Below are 19,377 nucleotides of genomic sequence, written 5' to 3'. Positions count from 1 at the left end.
TTTCTTTCCCCAATCTCAATTCCCATTTTGTAATAAAAGTCTGTATTATAATATAACAAATATTTGTCAAGTCCAATATCCGGTTTGTCACACACTGTTCCATTCTCTTTTTCCATTGGTCACAGCGATGCTTGAATGAAGTCTTCTTTTGTAACTTCTTTGTTAGTGGCTCTTCGCCAATTTTCATCTTACCTCTTCTATCGACTCCAACCGGGTTCCTTTTAAGTCAGACTTAATCATCGGAAATAGGAAAACGCCACAGGCTGCTAGATCAGGCGAGTACGGCTCATGATCCACGACTTACGTTCCCACAACTTCATCCGTTAAATTTTTGTGACAGTTAACAGTCTCAGAAATGATCCGAATGCTCACACGACGACCCTGGCGTACAATTTCATTGATTTTTATCAGTATTTGCGAAAGCCGAAACAGGGCGACCTGGACGTTGGTCATTTTCGGTGCTCTCTTAACGAGTCCTCATAGATTCATGAACAACACATGTTCATTTCTATATCCTCTATAGGAAAAGTGTTTTTGTACTGGAATAATAGTGACTCGCCCTATTCGAATGCATTTTTCCACTACTAATCTATTATTTCTTCCGAGTACATATGAGTATAAATCAACTTGTAATATTTTTCAAAGTAATGTAATGCAACATTATTCAACTGCATTGAATTTGTAAGATTTTCCTATTTTGCTCTATGCAGTATCGTCAATTTAATTTCACCGTAAATGTCCTATTAATAGGAGTGTAGTTTTTTGTACAATCAATGTTTGATTGAATTTTCTCAGAGCTTTTTGGACAATCTACAATAACCACCAAATACAAAATGAAGGGTAAAATAAAGTAAAATAGATACACAATCAAAACCAGGAATCTGACAGTCAGATGTGTCATAGAGATTAAATACAGGATTTGAAGCAACTCACCTTAGTCCAAAATTGCTCCGATTCCGACCTACAGCACGGTAAAGTTAAAAAAATGAGAATCGAATTTTTCAAAATTTATGAACATTAATAGACATATTATTTTAATTTTCAAAAATTTATATTCAGGGGTTTATAGGGATCCGAAATCTGAATATGCACACCCTTTCAAAAAAACAAAGTTCTCTTTAATTTTAAACAAAAAAGGCTTTTTTTCTTAAAGCCTGCTAAAGTTAGCCATTTTTGCTATAATTTGGCTTTTAGGTGTTCGATGTCGCAACGGTATATTCAAATATTTTACATAAAAAAACATAGTTTTATTTAAGCACGAAATTACTCTTGTACCACGGATTTAATATGTCTCCAGAAAAACTTTAGGTACCGACCATTCAAATAATTTCTGACATTTAGTGAAAAATGTGGTGAAGTACCATCATGCATAAACCACAATCCAATATGTCCGGCAAAGTGTTTTGTAGATGCTGCTGATAAATCTTTCTCGTTAATCTTGGAGAAAGAATTACAGGACCAATAAATAAATAAATGTTTATTATGCAACAACAAAATATTACATAAATGGCCACAATCACATAATGAGTTCTTCCATGCCACCTGAAAAATACAGTATTAGTGGGCAGTTTCAATACAATACTAGTTTATGCCAAACTCATTTCTTAAAATTACTTAACATTACAATAAATGTATATGTGAATCTAACAGAAAAGCCTTGTATTTCTTCTTGAAAGAGAAAAGTGAGCATGACCTTATTAAGTTGTATATTTCAGAGTTTATCAAAAATACAGCCTGATAAATGAGTTTTTAAAACCTTCAGTTCTATGCAGTGGTATTTGAAATCTTATAATGTTTCTTTACCTTGTCGTGCTGTGAAATAATCTGCCAGATATTTAGGGTACCTCGACTTGTAAATTCTATAACCAACTGATAAAAATCTAAAGCTGCTCTCTGTTTATATTTTAGTATTTTATTTTGAACATATGTTGGTGTTATGTGGTCACATTTTTGTATGTTGAAAACAAGTCTCATAGAGGCATTTTTTGAGCTAACTGAATTTTATTCTTTATTTCAAGAGTCAGGTAATTGTAAAACACAACATTGCAGTAATCTAACTGTGACCAAGCAAGAGCCTCCGCAAGCATTCATTTGATATTTTTGGGCATTTTATATTTAAATTGATAAAAAACTTTTTAAGGAAAGCATACATGCAGGATAATTCTTTATTGAATACTTAATTCTTTATTTAAAAATTAAACCAAGATTTTTTGTTGATGCTGAATAAGGAACAACACTGTTCTTTATATGCAAAGTAGTAAAATTGAAGAAATTGTTTTTTTATTATATTAGAATCTAGGAGTAAGTATGTGCTCTTGTTAACCATTTAAATGTTGAGTTCAAGTTCTCGTTAATTTTCTGCATACATTGACATGCATTATGAGGAGGAAATCCGGATAAAGAATTGCATTTGTGGTTGACAGTGGATAAAATTGCCAATAATACTAGCCCATACATTAATTTTAGATTCGTACGGAATATGGTGTCTTCTTACTGCATGTGGATTTTCTCCAGCATATATGTTCATTATGAAAGTTATGTACCCCTCTTGCATTGAAACAAGTTTCTTCGGAAAACAGAAGACTATTGCTAAAGTTTCTTTCTCTTTGTACATGAATAATATTACAAAAATTAAGACGCATTGCAGGATCTTACTGATGTCTTCTGGTGTGGATATAACAAGTGTTCTCTGATCACTAATGACATTTTTGGATACCTATTCGCCTGGTGCTTAGTCCCGGATTCCCTTCAACCCATTCTAGAACTATGCAGAGAAGTTATATTTTCTTAGGCGTGTAAATCTTTGTATTCGTGAAAATGGGATACATTTTGAACAATTTTTCTAAAATCCGTATTGTTTAATAAATTATTTTCGTGCTTAAATAAAACGACTAAATTTTTTATTTAAAATATTTGAATATACTGTTGCGACATCGAACATCTAAAAACAGAATTATCGCGAAAACGGTACTAAATTTAGCGGCTGTTAACAAAAGGGACTCTTTTGTTTAAAATTAAAGAGGAATTAGTTCTTTTTAACAAAAAAGTAATAAACGATATTGAGAAAATAATTATGGAGATTTTAAACCATTAAAAGTGCGGTGTGAAGCGCCCTCTAATGGCCACAGTGAAAGGATGTGCATATTCGGGTTTCGCATCCCAAAAAACCCCTGGCTTGAAATTTTTAAAGTAATACGTTAAAAAAATTTCATAAATAAAAAAATTGATTTTTATTTTTTAACTTTACCGTCCTGTAGGTGGAAATCGAATTTTGGACTAAGGAAAGTTGTTTTAAATCGGCCTGTTTTGATGTCAGGAATATGTGGGAAGATTTTGTAAAGACCTTTTGGGGACAGGGCACCCTGTATATTAACTATATTCTATTAATTGTAAAATTTATTGTAATGCGTATTTCATGTCAATATAAATATACTAACAATTGTGAATATTACTGAAGGGGTTATAAAAGTAGGCAATTCAAATGGAAATTAATGAAATTTATCAATATTTATTGATTAAAAAGTCATGTTGGCACTTTATTTAATTATCCATAACTACGTCTAAAGGCAATCTATTTCACTAAATTCTACACAGTGCACAACGATATTTATGTTGGCTTTTCTCTGCTATCCTACAGGTAGCAGCGCAGCTTCTTGGAACAACTGGAATATGCCACAAAATGGCGGATCTACAGGGCCGTCTGGTAGGTGTTTTCTTATATTAGTTCCTTATAGTTAGTTGGGGTAGGACTGCTGTAACAGATAAACAAGGTATTTTAATAAATAGTAGATAGACCGGACCCAAATTAACATTAATGGTACCAACAAAAGTAGACATAATGCTCATAAATTAATCGAAAAACATTATTTGCATGATTGTTTTAAACTGAAAGATTTATTTAATGGTATTTCGGTAAACTTTCATGCAATATAAAATGCACCTTGTCGCCTCCGATATGACTATTATAGAATGTTGGAGTGAATCAAGGTGGGACATGGCGAGTAATCTATCTCATAAAGCGAGCATTTTGTTAATGAAAAACAATAACATTTTACGATTTACTAACGAACCACAGGGAGTGTTTGTGTGAAAATCTATAAACGTTAGTTAAATATTTTTTAACCTGGTTTGGGCTTTATTGCTAAATGCTTTTGCTGATTACTTTTATTGAGAAGAATAGATACAGAGAGCATAGTAAAAATATAAGTAAAAATTGGGTTCGTTTTAAGAATAAATTACATATTTTAAGCAATTTAATAATCTGGCCCTTAGAACTAATAAGAATAGACATATTTTTATAATTTGCTTGAAATTAATACAAAACTACGAGATGCGCAATATTGCAATTACCTAGACTAATGTAAAACTATGTCTTTTTGAGCCCACTGCTGGACATAGACCTTTCTTAAATCATTTCATTGAGGGATAAATCCATCTCTGAGGGATACATTTAACATTGACCTCTTCCTGGTAAGGATCAGTGTTTCTGCTCCATATGTTACGACTGGGAGCACACACCAATCAAAGACCTTCTTCAGATACATGGGAATATCTGATTCAAAGACCTCCTTCAGTTTTCTGTAAGCTGCTGTGGTTATCTCTTCACAATTTCATCTCATGGCTCAAATATTTTTCAGCATACACTTGTTCTACTTGAAATGTTTTTGGCCAAAACAAGGTTGGTCATGTATTGTGTTTTAGAGAAGTTAATTTTTAGGCCAAGTCATGCACAAGATCTTTGAATCTCCTGAAAAAGTGAACGTGCATGATTTACTCGGTCTGAAATAAGAACTCTTGACATGGGCAAACCTCAAGTCGTTCAGATACTCCTCTTTTATTTTGACTCCAATCTTTTTCCCATTGCTGTTCTTTTGAATATTTTTGGGGAGATAGTCTGATATCTTTCTCCAAGGTGAATTTCTTTGTGTTGCATTATTATATTATGAAATGCATTATTATATTATATTAAGAAAAGTCGTGTACGTATTTATGATCGATACTGCAATATGTAAGCGCTCTCAAGATATCCTGGGTCGAGTCAAATGCCTTCTCAAAGCCTAGAAATATCAGTATCAATGGCCTGTTGTATTCTGTAACTTTCTTCATCAAGGACTTTATTACTTGTAAATGAAAATCTAGCTTATCCCAGTTTATTAGTAATTATTCTCATGAGGAGCTTATATAAGTGCGATAACAAGCTGATTGGTCGGCCGTTTCCGATTTCTATTATGTCTCCCTTGTTATGCAGTAGTTTCATGACGGCATTATTGCATTGTTTTGGTGACTTTTTTCGAGTTTGTAAGGCATTTATTACGCGTTTATTTCCTTGTTTTATCATTTCACTCACAATGCCGTCTTCTCCAGGTGCTTTATTGTCCTTCATGGGTTTAAGGCTGACAATCCTTTTCGGTTATATCTGGAAGTTCCTCAGATCCTTGATTACTGAGATTTATACTTTTTGAATGGAATCATCCTGACACCTTAGCTCATTTCGTAAAACTTCAAAATGGCGTCCCGCCGCCAAAATTAAATTAAGTAGAAAGTGGAGTCATGCGATACATCCTTTGAAAGCTTCCACTGAATTCTTTATCGTCTTAGAATATTAAGTCATTAGTTCTACGCATAGCAAACTGGCAGCCTTTCAAAATCAAGTGCAACTTGCTTAATTTTTTTGTTGGATATAGGTTAAAAAAAAAACTATTTTAGACAATCGATTTATATATTTTGGTTGACGTTTCGATCTCTATGAGGTCATAGTAGTCAGGACAGTCTAAAAAAGATACACAAAAAACAAATACAATCATACATTCTGGCATAGTTACAAAGATTAAAATAGGATTTTCGTTGTATAGAGTTTTAAAATTTTTATAATCATATACTTTGGGAGATGAATTTGAGCAATAACTGTAAGACAATCGCTTTGCAAGAAGCTAATCTCCTTATCAATTTTTTATAAAGAAGAAATATTGATGTTATCATAAATTGTTAGGATAAATATACCTGGACGCTCATATAGTGTAGGATGTTATCTCTTTTTTGTTTCTAGGTAAGTTGAAGTAAGAATTACTTGTAGATTGTCCTGTTTTTTATTTATGTTACTTGGATGTTTTTTAAATTTTGAAAACAACGGTTATATGGTAACATAGGGCATTTTAAAGAATATTTTCAACTGTTCTGACTTTTTTTTGAGCTGTTTGATTAGCTTTGAACAATATTTCATTAATTAATTTATGTAGATAGTCATTATTTAAAAGACAGTTTTTGATTTAAGAAGATTGCGTTGGTGATTGTAGTGCTCATATCATGGACAATTGTAGTGCTCTATTTTCAATTTTTTTTAAATATAAATTTTTTTGTTTGAAAGAGTGATTAGAGTTATAGGTTAAAAATCTTTCTGAGAATGTTGGCTTTTGGAACCAATCAGTTCTAATAAATAAAATGTCAAGGAAAGGGATTGAGTTGTTAAGACTTATCTTTAGGGTTTGCAAGTTTGCAAGTTACCTTTACCTTTTAGTTTTAACATAAATACAAACAGCCATTAAACTTTTATACAGGATTATTTATGACATATGACACGGAATGTTATGGCTACAGGGTAAAAAAAAATGTGATTATCGGAGGGGTTCCAGAAGTATCTTTTAAAATTATTTTCATGACATACAGGGTGTTTCAAAGTGCCTGTTAAAAGTTAATTTTAACAATTTATTTTATTTTATGATTTTATGGAATCGAAGTTTATGGTTGTCAAACGAATACTACCTTTTTTCTCAAGTAAATAATTTTTGCCTGAACCTTCTCCCAAATCCCAACATGTGTTTTTACCTACTTTTTAAGAAATGCCTTTGTTACCAGTTTAGCTTAAGTGCACTTAAAAATCCATTTTTCTCCTCAAGTTCACTTAAGTGTTGGCCCCATGACACACGTGCATCCCACATTTTTACCCAACATTTCACCCCGAGTCCCACGAGAAAAAATCAGTATTCACTCCGTCGCCGCAAAAAGAAGTACCTACTCTCGCGCCCCCGAAACACAAGGTTTCTTTCACCAGTGAAGGAATTCACAAAGCTTAAAGTACCGAGAAAATAAGTTAGTCAAGAGCAAGTTGGCGCAAGCAATTCCTCTCTCTCTCACTCTCTTCCGTTTAAGTATTTGTCTAAAGTTCATATATGTATACCTAATTGTTACGATAAAGTAGTTTAAGTTATGTAAAAAGGTCTATAGTGAATAAGTGTGCGTAAAGGTGGAAAACTGAACTGAAAGTGAGTGCAACGTTGTGAGTGCAACAGTGGTTGTCAATAGCTGCACAAACCAAGGTGACGTTAGTGCTAATGCCGTTCCTGGTTCCTGCTAAGTTCCTGCTATTGGTCTTGTGATTCTGGAAGGCTGGTAACGTCAACTAATATTGTAAACCCTGGTAAATAACTAACTTCAACATTGTAAATCGTTCATTAGTCTATACCTGTTAATTATTACTAACCAAAAGGTACAATAAACCCTTATGTAATCGTAAATCACAACTGTGTAATTTATTGAACTGGACCTATGTCATCGAAGGGCTCGTCAATGCAGTAGCCGTTGCTCGAGCAGGTATAGGTAGGTTTTTTAAGAAACCCTAATCTATATTCAGTGCCCAAACATATCTATAAGTATAAACATCTATATAAGTTATTTTTTAAATGGAACATCTTGTAATTTAATTTTGGGATTCTGCATCGTAAATAAAGGTAGGTTTTATTAAGGTTTACACAGCCTTAACATTAAAGTTTTCGAAATATTTTGTGTTTTGTGAAAATACTGAGACAATTTCAATCAAACATTCCTTAACATGTGTTGTCTTTTTTGACATATTTGCACTGTGCTCCTCAGTGCGACTACAACTTAACTATTAAATTTAACATTTCATTTGTAAAAAAGTTACTATTTTATACAGGACGTTCAAAAGTTTAAATTATTACAGTTTTTACGAGGCAATAAGTTGCTTAATATAAACGGAACACCCTGTATTTTATATCACCAATAAATGCGACAATGAATTCTCTTTCGAATAAGAGAATTCATTAATAAAGTCTTCCTATACCTAAACCTTGACATTTTTATGAAAATTACAATTATATATTGTTTTTAAAATACATGTTGATTTTTTGCTTTTTAAATTAATGTTAAATTAATAGCTAATAAATTCTGGCAACACTTATCAATTTAACAAAAGAATAAATACTAACTTAGTAGTTACTAAAGAAAAATTAACAAAAGTACCAACAAGAAGGTACCGAGAAAAAAAAATTGGGCAACAAAAAAAAACAACCCATGGTATATTCATTAGGTTCCTGTATAGAGTATCAAGATGAGCTTTTGGCGGAGGTACACCGGATGCGAGAGGCAAGTTATGTGCAACCTTAGTCGATCCTCCATATTTAAACAATTAAGATTAATAAAACAATGCGAGACGTGATCTCTCATGTTAAGATTAAACATGAGACGGACAAAACTCGTATATTTGAATTCTTTGCGATTCTTTAACTGCAGATCCAGACATGGTCCAGAAACTATATTTGCATAGATGCTGTGAAGAAGAACCAAAACTCATAAACTCGTTTATTTAAGGATACATTTAAAATATATTTATTTTCATATAATTGCCTTAATGAAATAATGGACTTTTCAACAATTTTCCCATGCTTGTTTTCTAAATGCAAGATTAGGTTCGAACAACTGAGTGGGGATGTTATCATCGGCTATTTGAGTTCAAAATTGTGTTTGGCCTAAAACTTATACTTGTTGTTTTCGTCCAGATAAATAATCCCTAAAGAAATTGACCATCGAATTTGAAAATCCATAGTATCGAAGTTTTTCAGTTAGCAGCCGGTGGTCCAAGGTGTCAAAGGACTTACTAAAATCTAAAAATATTAAAACTGAAGTATTCCCACTGTCTGCTTCTTGAATAATGTTATCATCCAAAATATTAACTAATACCGAAGAAGTACTTTAATTTGTGCGAAATCCTGACTGAGACTCGGGGATGAGATTATTAGTAAAATATTAGATAGATTATTAGTATTATTATTAGTAAAACTAGATTAGATAATATTATTAGTAAAACCTTTTCAAACACCTTGGACATAACTGGTAATAGGCTTATGAGACTCAAGTCAGAAATACTGTGGACTACAGATGTCTTAGGTAAGGGAAGAACTTTGGCAACTTTCCACTGCTCAGGAAAAAACGAATCTTTGATACTACTATTAAAATATGGGTCAAGAAAGGAACTATCATGGGCAACATAATTTATTAATTTGTAGTCACAACCCATCACAGGCCATCATTAGGTTTAAGCCCTTCAATAGCGTTTACAACATCAATGTCAGAAATATCCCCCAAGGAGAATTTATTCATGGTGGCACGGTTCTCTTGATAAAAATTGTCTCAGTATTTTCACAAAACACAAAATATTAAAAAAAAAATTAGGCTGGGTAAACTTCAATAAAACCTACTTTCATTTACGATGTATAGTACAAAAATTAAATAATATACAGGGTGTTTTATTTAAGCAAACATAACTTTGATATATTGCTGCACTTTGAACCACCCTGTATGTCATAAAAATAATTTTAAGATACTTCTGGAACACCTCTGATATTCTCATTTTTTTTTAACCTGTAGTCTAGCCAAAATATTTCGTGTCGTATGTCGTGAACGACCCTGTATATTTATAAAGTGTCTTTGTTACCTACTAGTCGTAATCGCAGCTGTTGATCAAACAAAATAATGTAATGAATATCCGTGACCCGCCACACATAATTTGCAAACAAAGTACACGAATTGCATGCAGCACAAAACAATCACGCTCCGTGAAATTCATGGAGCTTTTTCCTCGCTTTGCAATCCTTACTTTTACCCGACAGGGAGGCCTAGAGGCAGCCAAAACCTAACCGTTCACAACTAATCCAAACCATCAGCGCCAAAAATTAACCCCGGTTTCTTTTTTCAGGCTACATGGCGACCACCGGTGACGTATACTCACGCGCAGGTCAATCCGCCGGTGCGACACCGTCAGGCCCACCGGGAACCGCTCCGACCGCCGGCTCAGCCTCTAAACCAGGATCGGACTACGGACCGGCCTCGTACGGATCCGCTTACGGTTCCTACTCGGAATATTCGGCTCGTTCTACCGCCCCGTACGGAGCCGCGGATTCCACGGGGGGCTACTCCAGTCAGCCCCCCCAGGCCGCAGGTGGGAAACACTTCGCTGACTTTAAGGAGTGGCCGGCGTCATGACAACCTATGCCCGATCAACACCACGCTCCTCCTCACCATCATCAGGGCGCGGCGACGGTCAGGACCGTATCCGCGGCCGTTGTCGAACTTTCTCACTGACTACAACAACGGTCCACGCAAATCGGCCGCGATATTATCGCTAGGAGGGAGTGAGATGTGCGCAATAAGGGGTTTAGTTGGTCTTCTTTTGGGTAAATCTGGACGTCTTCTTTTTAACTTCTATAATTTTTCACTGAAGTAGGGTAAGTCCGCAGATGAGAGATGTCCCACTTTTTTTGTTAAGTTGATGTCTGAAAAACCCTTTTGTTGATCAAAACGTACGGAGACTATTACTAATTAAACACCTTCAAAATATAGAGCTGGAAGAAACTTTTAGGCGGAAGCAAATTGAAATTGAATCCGTAGTTTTGGCCATCTTTCCTGACTGGGAGTGATGCCCGACTACAAAAAAAAAAAAGAAAAAGATATATTAAAAACATAAACATTTATTTTCTCCCTTGAACATTGAATACCTAGAATGAGCCTAGCTGCAAACTATAGGAGAGGTGTTTCAGTTCATCTCTCAGACATTGATGTCAAATGGATAATATAATAATAATAATAATAATAATAATAATAATAATAAAGTTTTGGACTTTGTAACAGATAAAAAAAATATTTCTTAAAATATTCTTGTATCTGTAAACAAAACTTTACAGAATAAAAAAATAGGCTTAACTAAAAAGCTAATAGAAAAAAGTAACTTGGCTGCTTACAATACCAGATACATATATTTACAACGCAATTATCCATTGTTCCACTTATGTTGTTTTTTTGACATTTTTGCGGCGTTTATTGGTTTTAATAAGCGATAAATTTGCCGGATTATAATAATGTACAGTACAATCTCAATAATATGAACATAAAAACGGCTGTGCCGTTTATATTATTGAATGTCTCAAAAATGGGTATTAATTGCTTATTCATTAGTGTTTTGGATATTAAAATAAAACATGGGTACTGCAAAATGTTAACATATTGCACTTTGTTTAGTATAAACTTTTTTGGGTACAGACTATCAGATTATAACAAAGTAATCTTTATGATTTAATCTTTAAATCTTTTTAGTCTTCTATTTTTTCGTCTTATAACCATCTTAATTACGTTATCTTCTTCTTGTATGGCTTTGCTACAAGGCAATTGCCAAAAATGAAATTATTTTAGATTAGTGGTGCATTCAACCTAATTTTCAAAATCAAGTGAATAATACATAACTATGCAGGATATGGAAATAACAAGACTAAAACTAACTATAAAAACATAACTTTCATCACGTCCTATGGCTTGGAGAAGCATGATTGTTTCCTCGGCAATGCTGGTTGCATCTCTTTTCCCTTTAAGTAGCTGTTGTAAAACTGACAAGGGTAAGTCATCCTCATCTACCGACTTAGATTCATTTCCACCAATATGTTATGCCACCATTTTATAATAATCTGGGGACTGCTCCCACTGCGCCATTACTAGTGACAATCGAACTATAATAGAGAGTCTTAATTTAGTTTTGGTCCATGGGTTGTATTAAAGGCGTAACGTTCGGAGGCATAAACATTACAAAAATATTTCCATCTTTAGTTTTTAATTTCTCAGCAGATGGATGCGAAGGTGCATTGTCCAAGAGAAATATTGCTTTCTGAAACGCCCCTTTGGCCCCTTATGAAAGTTTTCACCTAAAATTAATACGTCTAAATGATAGGACAGATTATTCAAATTCTTAAAACCGCTTGGATTCTTAGCTTATTATTTGTCGTTTAGCAATTTTTAATTCTTAGGCGGTTTTTTCTGCCAAGGACACATACATTTTATCTGGTAACAATTGTCAATACAATTCTGCTTCGTCCGCGTTGTGATTGTTCAAGTAATTCTGCTGAATAACCTTTCTTAGTTTTTCCTCAAAGGAATCAATCAGCTGTAGCTGACTCGAAAGCTTTTCACCAGATATTTTTTTAAATCTTACGCCATAACGTTCCTTAAATCGTTGAAGCCATCCATCGCTAGTTCTAAAAGGCCATACACGCGGTTAAACTTTCTGTTTTATCATTTCACCAGATACTGGTATATTCATTCCATTATTTGCATTTATAAAGCTGCATTTCCATTTCAGGAGTTCAGCTTTTCGCAGGGTACATTTTTGGGTTAGTTTTAATATATTGCTTACTCTTTTAGTAACACCAGTCACAAATATCAACCAGCAAACTTTACCCTGCACACGACTCAGGCATCAAAATACTTATAGTTTGTATTTTGATGCCTGACTAGTGTGAATAGAATTGGACAAATAAACAAGAAAAAACAAGCTTTAACAAGTTGTTCATATAACCGAGATAATAAACGGTTCATATTACAGAGTAGTCAATTCATATCAGCATGTGTTCATATTATTGTGATTGTACTGTACTTTCAGAAAAAAGCTTTCTACAAATATCCCAAACTTTAGTATATTCATTGCAATTTTCATGATACCATTTTTTGCAGTATAAACATTGTATCCAATCCTCCCTTTCTTGTTTAAATAGTATTCTTCTCTACATCCGACACAGCATTCATCTTCGTCAGAATCTTGATACAACTGATTTCCGAATCACTATCACTTTTTTTCTTCTTTTCTTTTACCTTTAAGGTTTGTCTTTTTTTTTATATCTTATTATCCAAAAGATTGTTTCTGCTGTCCCTTTTTCCATCATTTAATTTTAATAATTTTTTATGTAAATTTTCCTCTGAAATAAGAACAGCACTTTAGTTTTCGTACTTTATCTACAGCACTACAGTCTGGAACAGGAGATAACTCCTGAATTACTTTGCCTAGAGTTATCTCAGAGGATGTGTTTATATAATCAGGACGTTGTGCTACCTCGGTATTTAATTATTTTTGAGATTTAAAAACAGATAGGTCCAAAGGCTCTACAAACTGTAGGTGCCGTGGCTGCATTTTTTTAATATGCATTTCCAACTTTTCCAAGGTGGTCCTAGACTTGTTTTTTCAGTATTATTATTTGCTTTTCTGAGGAGGGAATTTCAGTATTTCTGGATAAATTACACCAATTTCAATGGCCTGTAATGCCGCAACCAACTCCTCTTGGGTCCAACGAGCTTTCCTGGACATTTGCGCTTGTATTCAGTAAGATTTCTGTAAAAAAAAATTAAATTTTAAAAACATAAGTACTATTTGAAAATTTCAGTGAGGCATCTGTCCCAAATGCATCAGAAACGTCATAGTTTGTGAAAAAGGTATGTTTAGTAAACGTAAATAGGTTAAAATAGTCTTTTTGAAATGCTTTTAAAATAATTTAACAAAAAACAATCGTTCCAACAATTCATATGCTACATAATAAATATCTACAAACCTTTAAAAAATAAACGTAAAAAAATTTCGGCGATATTATTACCTATACTATCTTTCGACATCAACTGCACATAGTCAATGAAAAATCGATCATTACATAGTGGGAATCTCTCCCGGACTTGCCGGGTATCTCTTCTTTGCTATTAGGGTGTTTTTCGCAACATCCTAACTTTAATATTAAGGTACTTACCCTTTAATTAAAACCAGTAAGGTACAAAATTTACATCTTTCATCTCGTTTTTAACAGTTTACTTAAGTTATTCCAAATGACCGCATATTTCCGTTAAGATTTAAACGTAACACTCCTAAATTATATTTAAGGATTTGCCCAAACAATTGATCTTAAGTGACTTTTAATATTAATCCACCCCTGGTGGTGGTTAAAATTAAACTAACTTAAGTAGAACCTTTATTACATCAAATTTCCTCACATGCCGGCAAGTTTAATAAAAAAAAAAACAAAAACAAAATAGTCAGTGAGGGAGCTCGTCATCGGCTCGACATAACACAAAACTAACCCGAGAATCATCAGTAAGTTTCTCACATATTATATTTAATCAGAATTTAGGGGTATTAGTAACAGTTGTTGTGTAACATTTACTATTATATTAATATTACGGTGTAAGTATAAAACACAAAAAAAAAACAAAGCAAATGCTATTCTATATCTTGATTATATTTCTAACAACGGGTCACGTGGTGGTAGAAGGACAACGCGGACAGACAAGTCGGACGCCTCCGCGCTTGTAAACTGCCCCCCTAAACCCCCTTTTCGTCCCCTGTGTGTTCCCCCCTCTCTCCCCCCGTTGACTAATTTTAAGTATTATTAGAGAAAAAGAGACGTTCTGCGTGGAATTTTGATAGTTTGAGTATCTAGGGAGGAGTTTGCCAGTTTAAAATGTCCCCAACTGTTAATATAAGGTGGCAGGAATATTCATTGGCAATTTTTGTTTTAATTCAGAAGCCACCAATAGTATGATCTTCCAATGAACTTTCCTAAATTTTGGTTTGAGTAGATACTTGAAATTTTGTGATTAGTTAGACTGGTTGGCTCTTTAACTGGTAGTTTTTAAATGGGATCGTTCTTAGTTATCTGAGGTGAATTGTGCCTCAAAATTGCAAACATTATAAGAGAAAAATTAATTTGAAGCAGTGTTAGGGAATTTACCATAGTATCCAATTTACTTTTATAAAATTCTTTGTTTTTAGACCATAATAAGAGATTTTAGGGAAATTATCATTGGATTCAGTAAGTTTATGCAAAATTTTTTATGGATTCCTTAAAAATTCTAGGTTTTCAGGCTCAAAATAGAGATTTTAAGAGATTTGAAGAGATTGTCATCATGTAGTGGGAAAAAGGTATGGAAACTTTTTTAGACTATGGGTATATTTGATTTCTGCCTATTATTATAGCCTACACATATTTGCTATATAAGTTAAAGTTTTACTTATTTATTTTTTAAATAAAATTATTTAAAAGATAGAGCTTGGAAATAGGTATGTTATTATTTTATACAAAATAAGTTATAAACATAATAAAAAACTCTTTTTTAGTAGTTTGTAGAATATCCTTTAGGATCTTAGGCATCTTCTAGGCATGGAGTCAAATCACTAATTATTTGGAGAGTTTCTAGGGGAATTTGCGACCACCCTAATTTTATGATATAACAACAGCTTTTTAGTATCAGAATGGGTCCCAAAGATGTTCAATGGGATTTAAGTCTGGGCATTGAGATGGATATTCAAGTAAACTTATCTCTTTCTCATGAAAGCAATCTTTTACTACCTTGGAAGAATGTTTCGGAGTATTATTCTGTTAAAAAAATCCATCGCAATGGCATATCCTCTTCTGCAAATGGTAGCATTGCATGTCCTAATATTTTTTGAAATATTGAAAGAGGTTCATTTTACCATGTACTTGAATGATTGATCCTGTCCCAGATCGAGAAAAACATCCCCAGATATTCCCATATATTCCCGCCTTCATACTTCAAAGTAGGGTTTTGGTACTTTGTTTTACATTTGTCTTATAACCTATATATTCTTAGATAAAAGCGACTTTTCCGTAAATACCTCCATCAAGTAGACGATCTTTTATGGTTCTACTGGTTTAACTCCAAATTGCTCCAAGATTTCATTTGTAATTTGCCTAGAAGTTTATCTGCGAGACAAGTTTTGAGATCTCTAAAATAATTTTGTCACATCACCACGACTATCATTTTTTTTTTGTATTATTTTCGTTACCGCACTTTTAGAAACATTTGGATATTTTACAATCGGACATCTTTTTCTTCCAAATTTAAAAAAATGCGCAATTTTTTGTTTTGAATCATATAAAAAATAACGGTATCTTCTTGGCACGTTAAACTAAATCAGTTAATTTTTTACTATGTAGAACTGAGACAAAATTCTTTAGAGTATGAATATTTCCATACTTATTTCCAACCATATGTGTCTTATCATACACCAGTGGCGCTCCAACATTTTAGTACTTTTTAAAAGGCTCCTGACAAATTTTTTGTTTATTCATATGAATAGTTTCCACACTTTCCATTTTTGTATTTTATGAATTCCTTGAAACTTCTTGGGTTTTAAATTTAAACAAGAAATCTTAAGCAAAATTAGGAAAAAGATCGTCAGATCCAAAAAAAAACTTGCATATTTTTCCTTGGTTTTTGAATCCTACAGTAGTAGTAGACCTAATATGCCATATTCCAGTGTTGGAATTAAAATTTAAAAAAAGGCTAAATTGGCCTAAAATTAATAATACTATTTGCACCCAATTCTATATTTGCTTACCAGGGCATCATCAGATCTAAAAACTAACACAATCCCAACTTTGTCATTTTCGTATCATTGATCTTTTATCATTAAATTACAAGAATGAAAAACGATGTTTCTTTATCAAGATAGTTAATTAGTTAATCCTTTGTTGTTACAGCCACTATTTCTTAAGACACACAGTTTAGCATAATCGGCAGAATAAACTCAAATTTTCTATAATTCGCTCTATTCTCTAGTTCATTTTAAGTTGGCAGACTCCAAAACCCAACCATGGACGGGTTAAACTGAGATACCCAATCACAAATTCTATTTAGAGCGTATATAAACAGCTCACTAAAGTACTATTATTACTTGTTGAAGTAACTTATAATTATAAATAATTATTTAGACATTGAAGTTAAAAAATAAATCGAAAATACCTCATATCTTATTATTAACTATTGATTAATTATTACGGTAAATGTAAGATATGTGTTCAATGGTCTTAGTTACTCGAAACTCACAATAATTCTCATTGGAAATCTTAATAAAAGACCAAGCAAACCGCGTTTTCACGCTTTTTTTTGGCGATTTATCTAGGAAAGCCCTTATTTTTTTCCGAGGTATTTCGTTAAGGCTTTTAGAGGAACTAGCAAAAGAATTCTCCTAAAATCTTTTATATTGCTATAATAGCGATTTGGACCGTCCGAGCCGCACTTTTTAATAATATTTTTTAGTCTATTTTTACGCTCATTTTTCTCGTCCCCCCATTACGAAATCGACATGTTTCCTAGATTAGTAGTCTGTAGGTTGGTTTTTTATTGTAGGGTTAAGTTTAAACTCCATAATGGCGATCCGCGCTCGATGCATTTCTGAATTTTAGCTTTAGAAGTTGCCCGTTTTATTCTTGCGTATCGTACTTCTTATGGGTACTTTTTTAATACGAATTTTCTCATTTAAGGAGCAGATAGTGGTAGTTAATAGTAGTATAGTGCATTATTAGGCCTATAGGAAGTTTCTTTGGTTAGTCATTATTTCCGCTGAACTGGGCATGACAGATTCGAAGGCTAAGAGGGTTTTCTTGTGACCGAAGTCTGCCAAGTCTAGTTCAGCCTGTCACACTGTAAATTCTAGTCTCCTCCTTTATTTTACTTTATGTTATAATTTGAAAAATAGTATATCAGGTTAAAAATCTAAAAGTATTTGTACATAAGACTATAGTAGTTGAGGTTTTATCTTAAATATAGGGTTTTTTTTTCTCGGAGCGGCCGGTCCAACTTGTAATTTAATTAAGACGCTAACTGATTTTTTGTAAATAAATTCAATAGTGCACAACCACGTCTATTCAATTTTTTTTAAGGTTTAAAGTTAACAGTAGCATTATCATATAGGGATATCATTTAGATCTGGGCTGTAACTATAATATGTGTAGGATATTCTGAATTAAGGTTATTTTTTAGGTGTTGCTGTTTTTTTCAAATGTTTTTTTTTTAATTAATCTATTAAGTAGTATTGGGCTTTCCGCGTCGTTCCCCCCACCGTGGCTTCCTTTTATCCCAGAGCCAATGTGGAGGCCTAAAATTACACGCGGTACCTAATAAACACCTGACTGATCTAAATATATTAAACGTGTCTACAATTTACTTAATAAAAATAAAACTATTGTTGATTATTATGTTTTTGTTTTCATATTTAAGATATTTTTTTTTAATTAATGCTAATATTAATAAAGTAAATAAAGAGGTCTATTTATTATGTACTGTACCTAATTTTAGTTTAGAAAAAACGAAAGACTTAAAGAAACCATTTTTAGCGTAATTTAAATTTAATTATAATCGATAATAAACGTAATAGTTAAAAAAACAAAACGGTATATAGTGGTTGTGATCTATAAAATTACGAAACATAGAGTTCTTCTTGTAATATGGTAACTTAATTAAAGTATCGACATTATTGTGTATTGTTATTTGTAGGCGAACTTTTAAGGAAATAAGATTTTTGGGGGTGGTCCGTTTTGTCTGTCCGTACGTCACTTACTCGAACACTTTTATTATTGTCACAATACTGGAACTATTAGGTGGTGTCTTAACAAAGAGTATTTACACTGTTTTTTAGCATTATATGTTTTGTCACATTTAGGTTTCTACCAGTCGGAACAAACAAATGGAGAAATTTTTTCCAGTTTTTATTAAATGTATATGGGGGTTCACAATTTATAGGAGGTTAGAATAGAGTTTTTTTTTGATAAATATTCGAATTACAAGTGATTTGACACAATGTTTGCCAAATGGGCTTGATTTCTATATGACTTAATTGCCAAATTAATAAATAGCCTTTAAAAAATGAACAGAAAATAGTTTAAACCTCTTATTTCAACCCGCACCTGGATTTGATTGCAAAAGGTACTCAAAATTTCCCTCGATAACATCCATCGATAACTCTAAAGTTATGTGACCTGGCTTTTGAAAAACGCGACGAAGAAGACTCCATTGCAAAGTTTAGATAAAGAAGATAATAAGAACAAGGAGATAAAGAAGAAGAGCCATGATGGAGAAGATATTTTGGAAAATATAAAAAAACAGCAAGCAGAACAAAAAAAAGAGTAATAGTGAAGACTTATTTGTATCATATCCCGGACTCGATACAGTAGTTTTCTAAAATGTGGATTCTAAAAGATGTGTTAAAATGACAATGCTGTTAAATGATCAAGAAAAAAGAGACAGAAAATGATAAATTCGAATGGAAGAACCACAAAGATAAAGAACTTTGGGCTAATAAAAAAAAAAGAAAAAAGAACAGGCAGTTTGAAATTATTACTAATTTTAGTGACATCAAAAAAATTAAGAAGAAGAAACCAAACCACAACCGTTAAAAAAAGAAGAACATGGCAATAATAAAAATAAAGAAATGATTAAAGGTTTTTTATAGAAGCCTAATGTGTATCACTGTTAATTTTCTAA

At 32.8% G+C, this 19,377-nt stretch overlaps 1 protein-coding gene across 4 annotated transcripts in view; it reads left to right on the top strand.

Moving 5' to 3' along the window:
* LOC126740996 (heterogeneous nuclear ribonucleoprotein 27C) overlaps positions 1 to 19,377 on the top strand; it is a 60,833-nt gene that overhangs the window by 27,121 nt on the left and 14,335 nt on the right. For 3 of the 4 annotated variants that reach the window (XM_050447231.1, XM_050447229.1, XM_050447232.1), the window contains exons 7-8: positions 3,638 to 3,703; positions 9,989 to 10,231. In XM_050447231.1, the coding sequence (XP_050303188.1) occupies positions 3,638 to 3,703; positions 9,989 to 10,231 (309 nt within the window). The remainder of the gene's footprint in view (positions 1 to 3,637; positions 3,704 to 9,988; positions 10,232 to 19,377) is intronic. The other variant, XM_050447230.1, reaches the window with a different exon arrangement.

Source organism: Anthonomus grandis, chromosome 10 (assembly GCF_022605725.1).
Source record: "Anthonomus grandis grandis chromosome 10, icAntGran1.3, whole genome shotgun sequence".
NCBI classification, from domain to species: Eukaryota; Metazoa; Arthropoda; class Insecta; order Coleoptera; family Curculionidae; genus Anthonomus; species Anthonomus grandis.
Note: the sequence above shows the minus strand (reverse complement) of the source record. Positions and strands in the feature narration are given on the sequence as shown.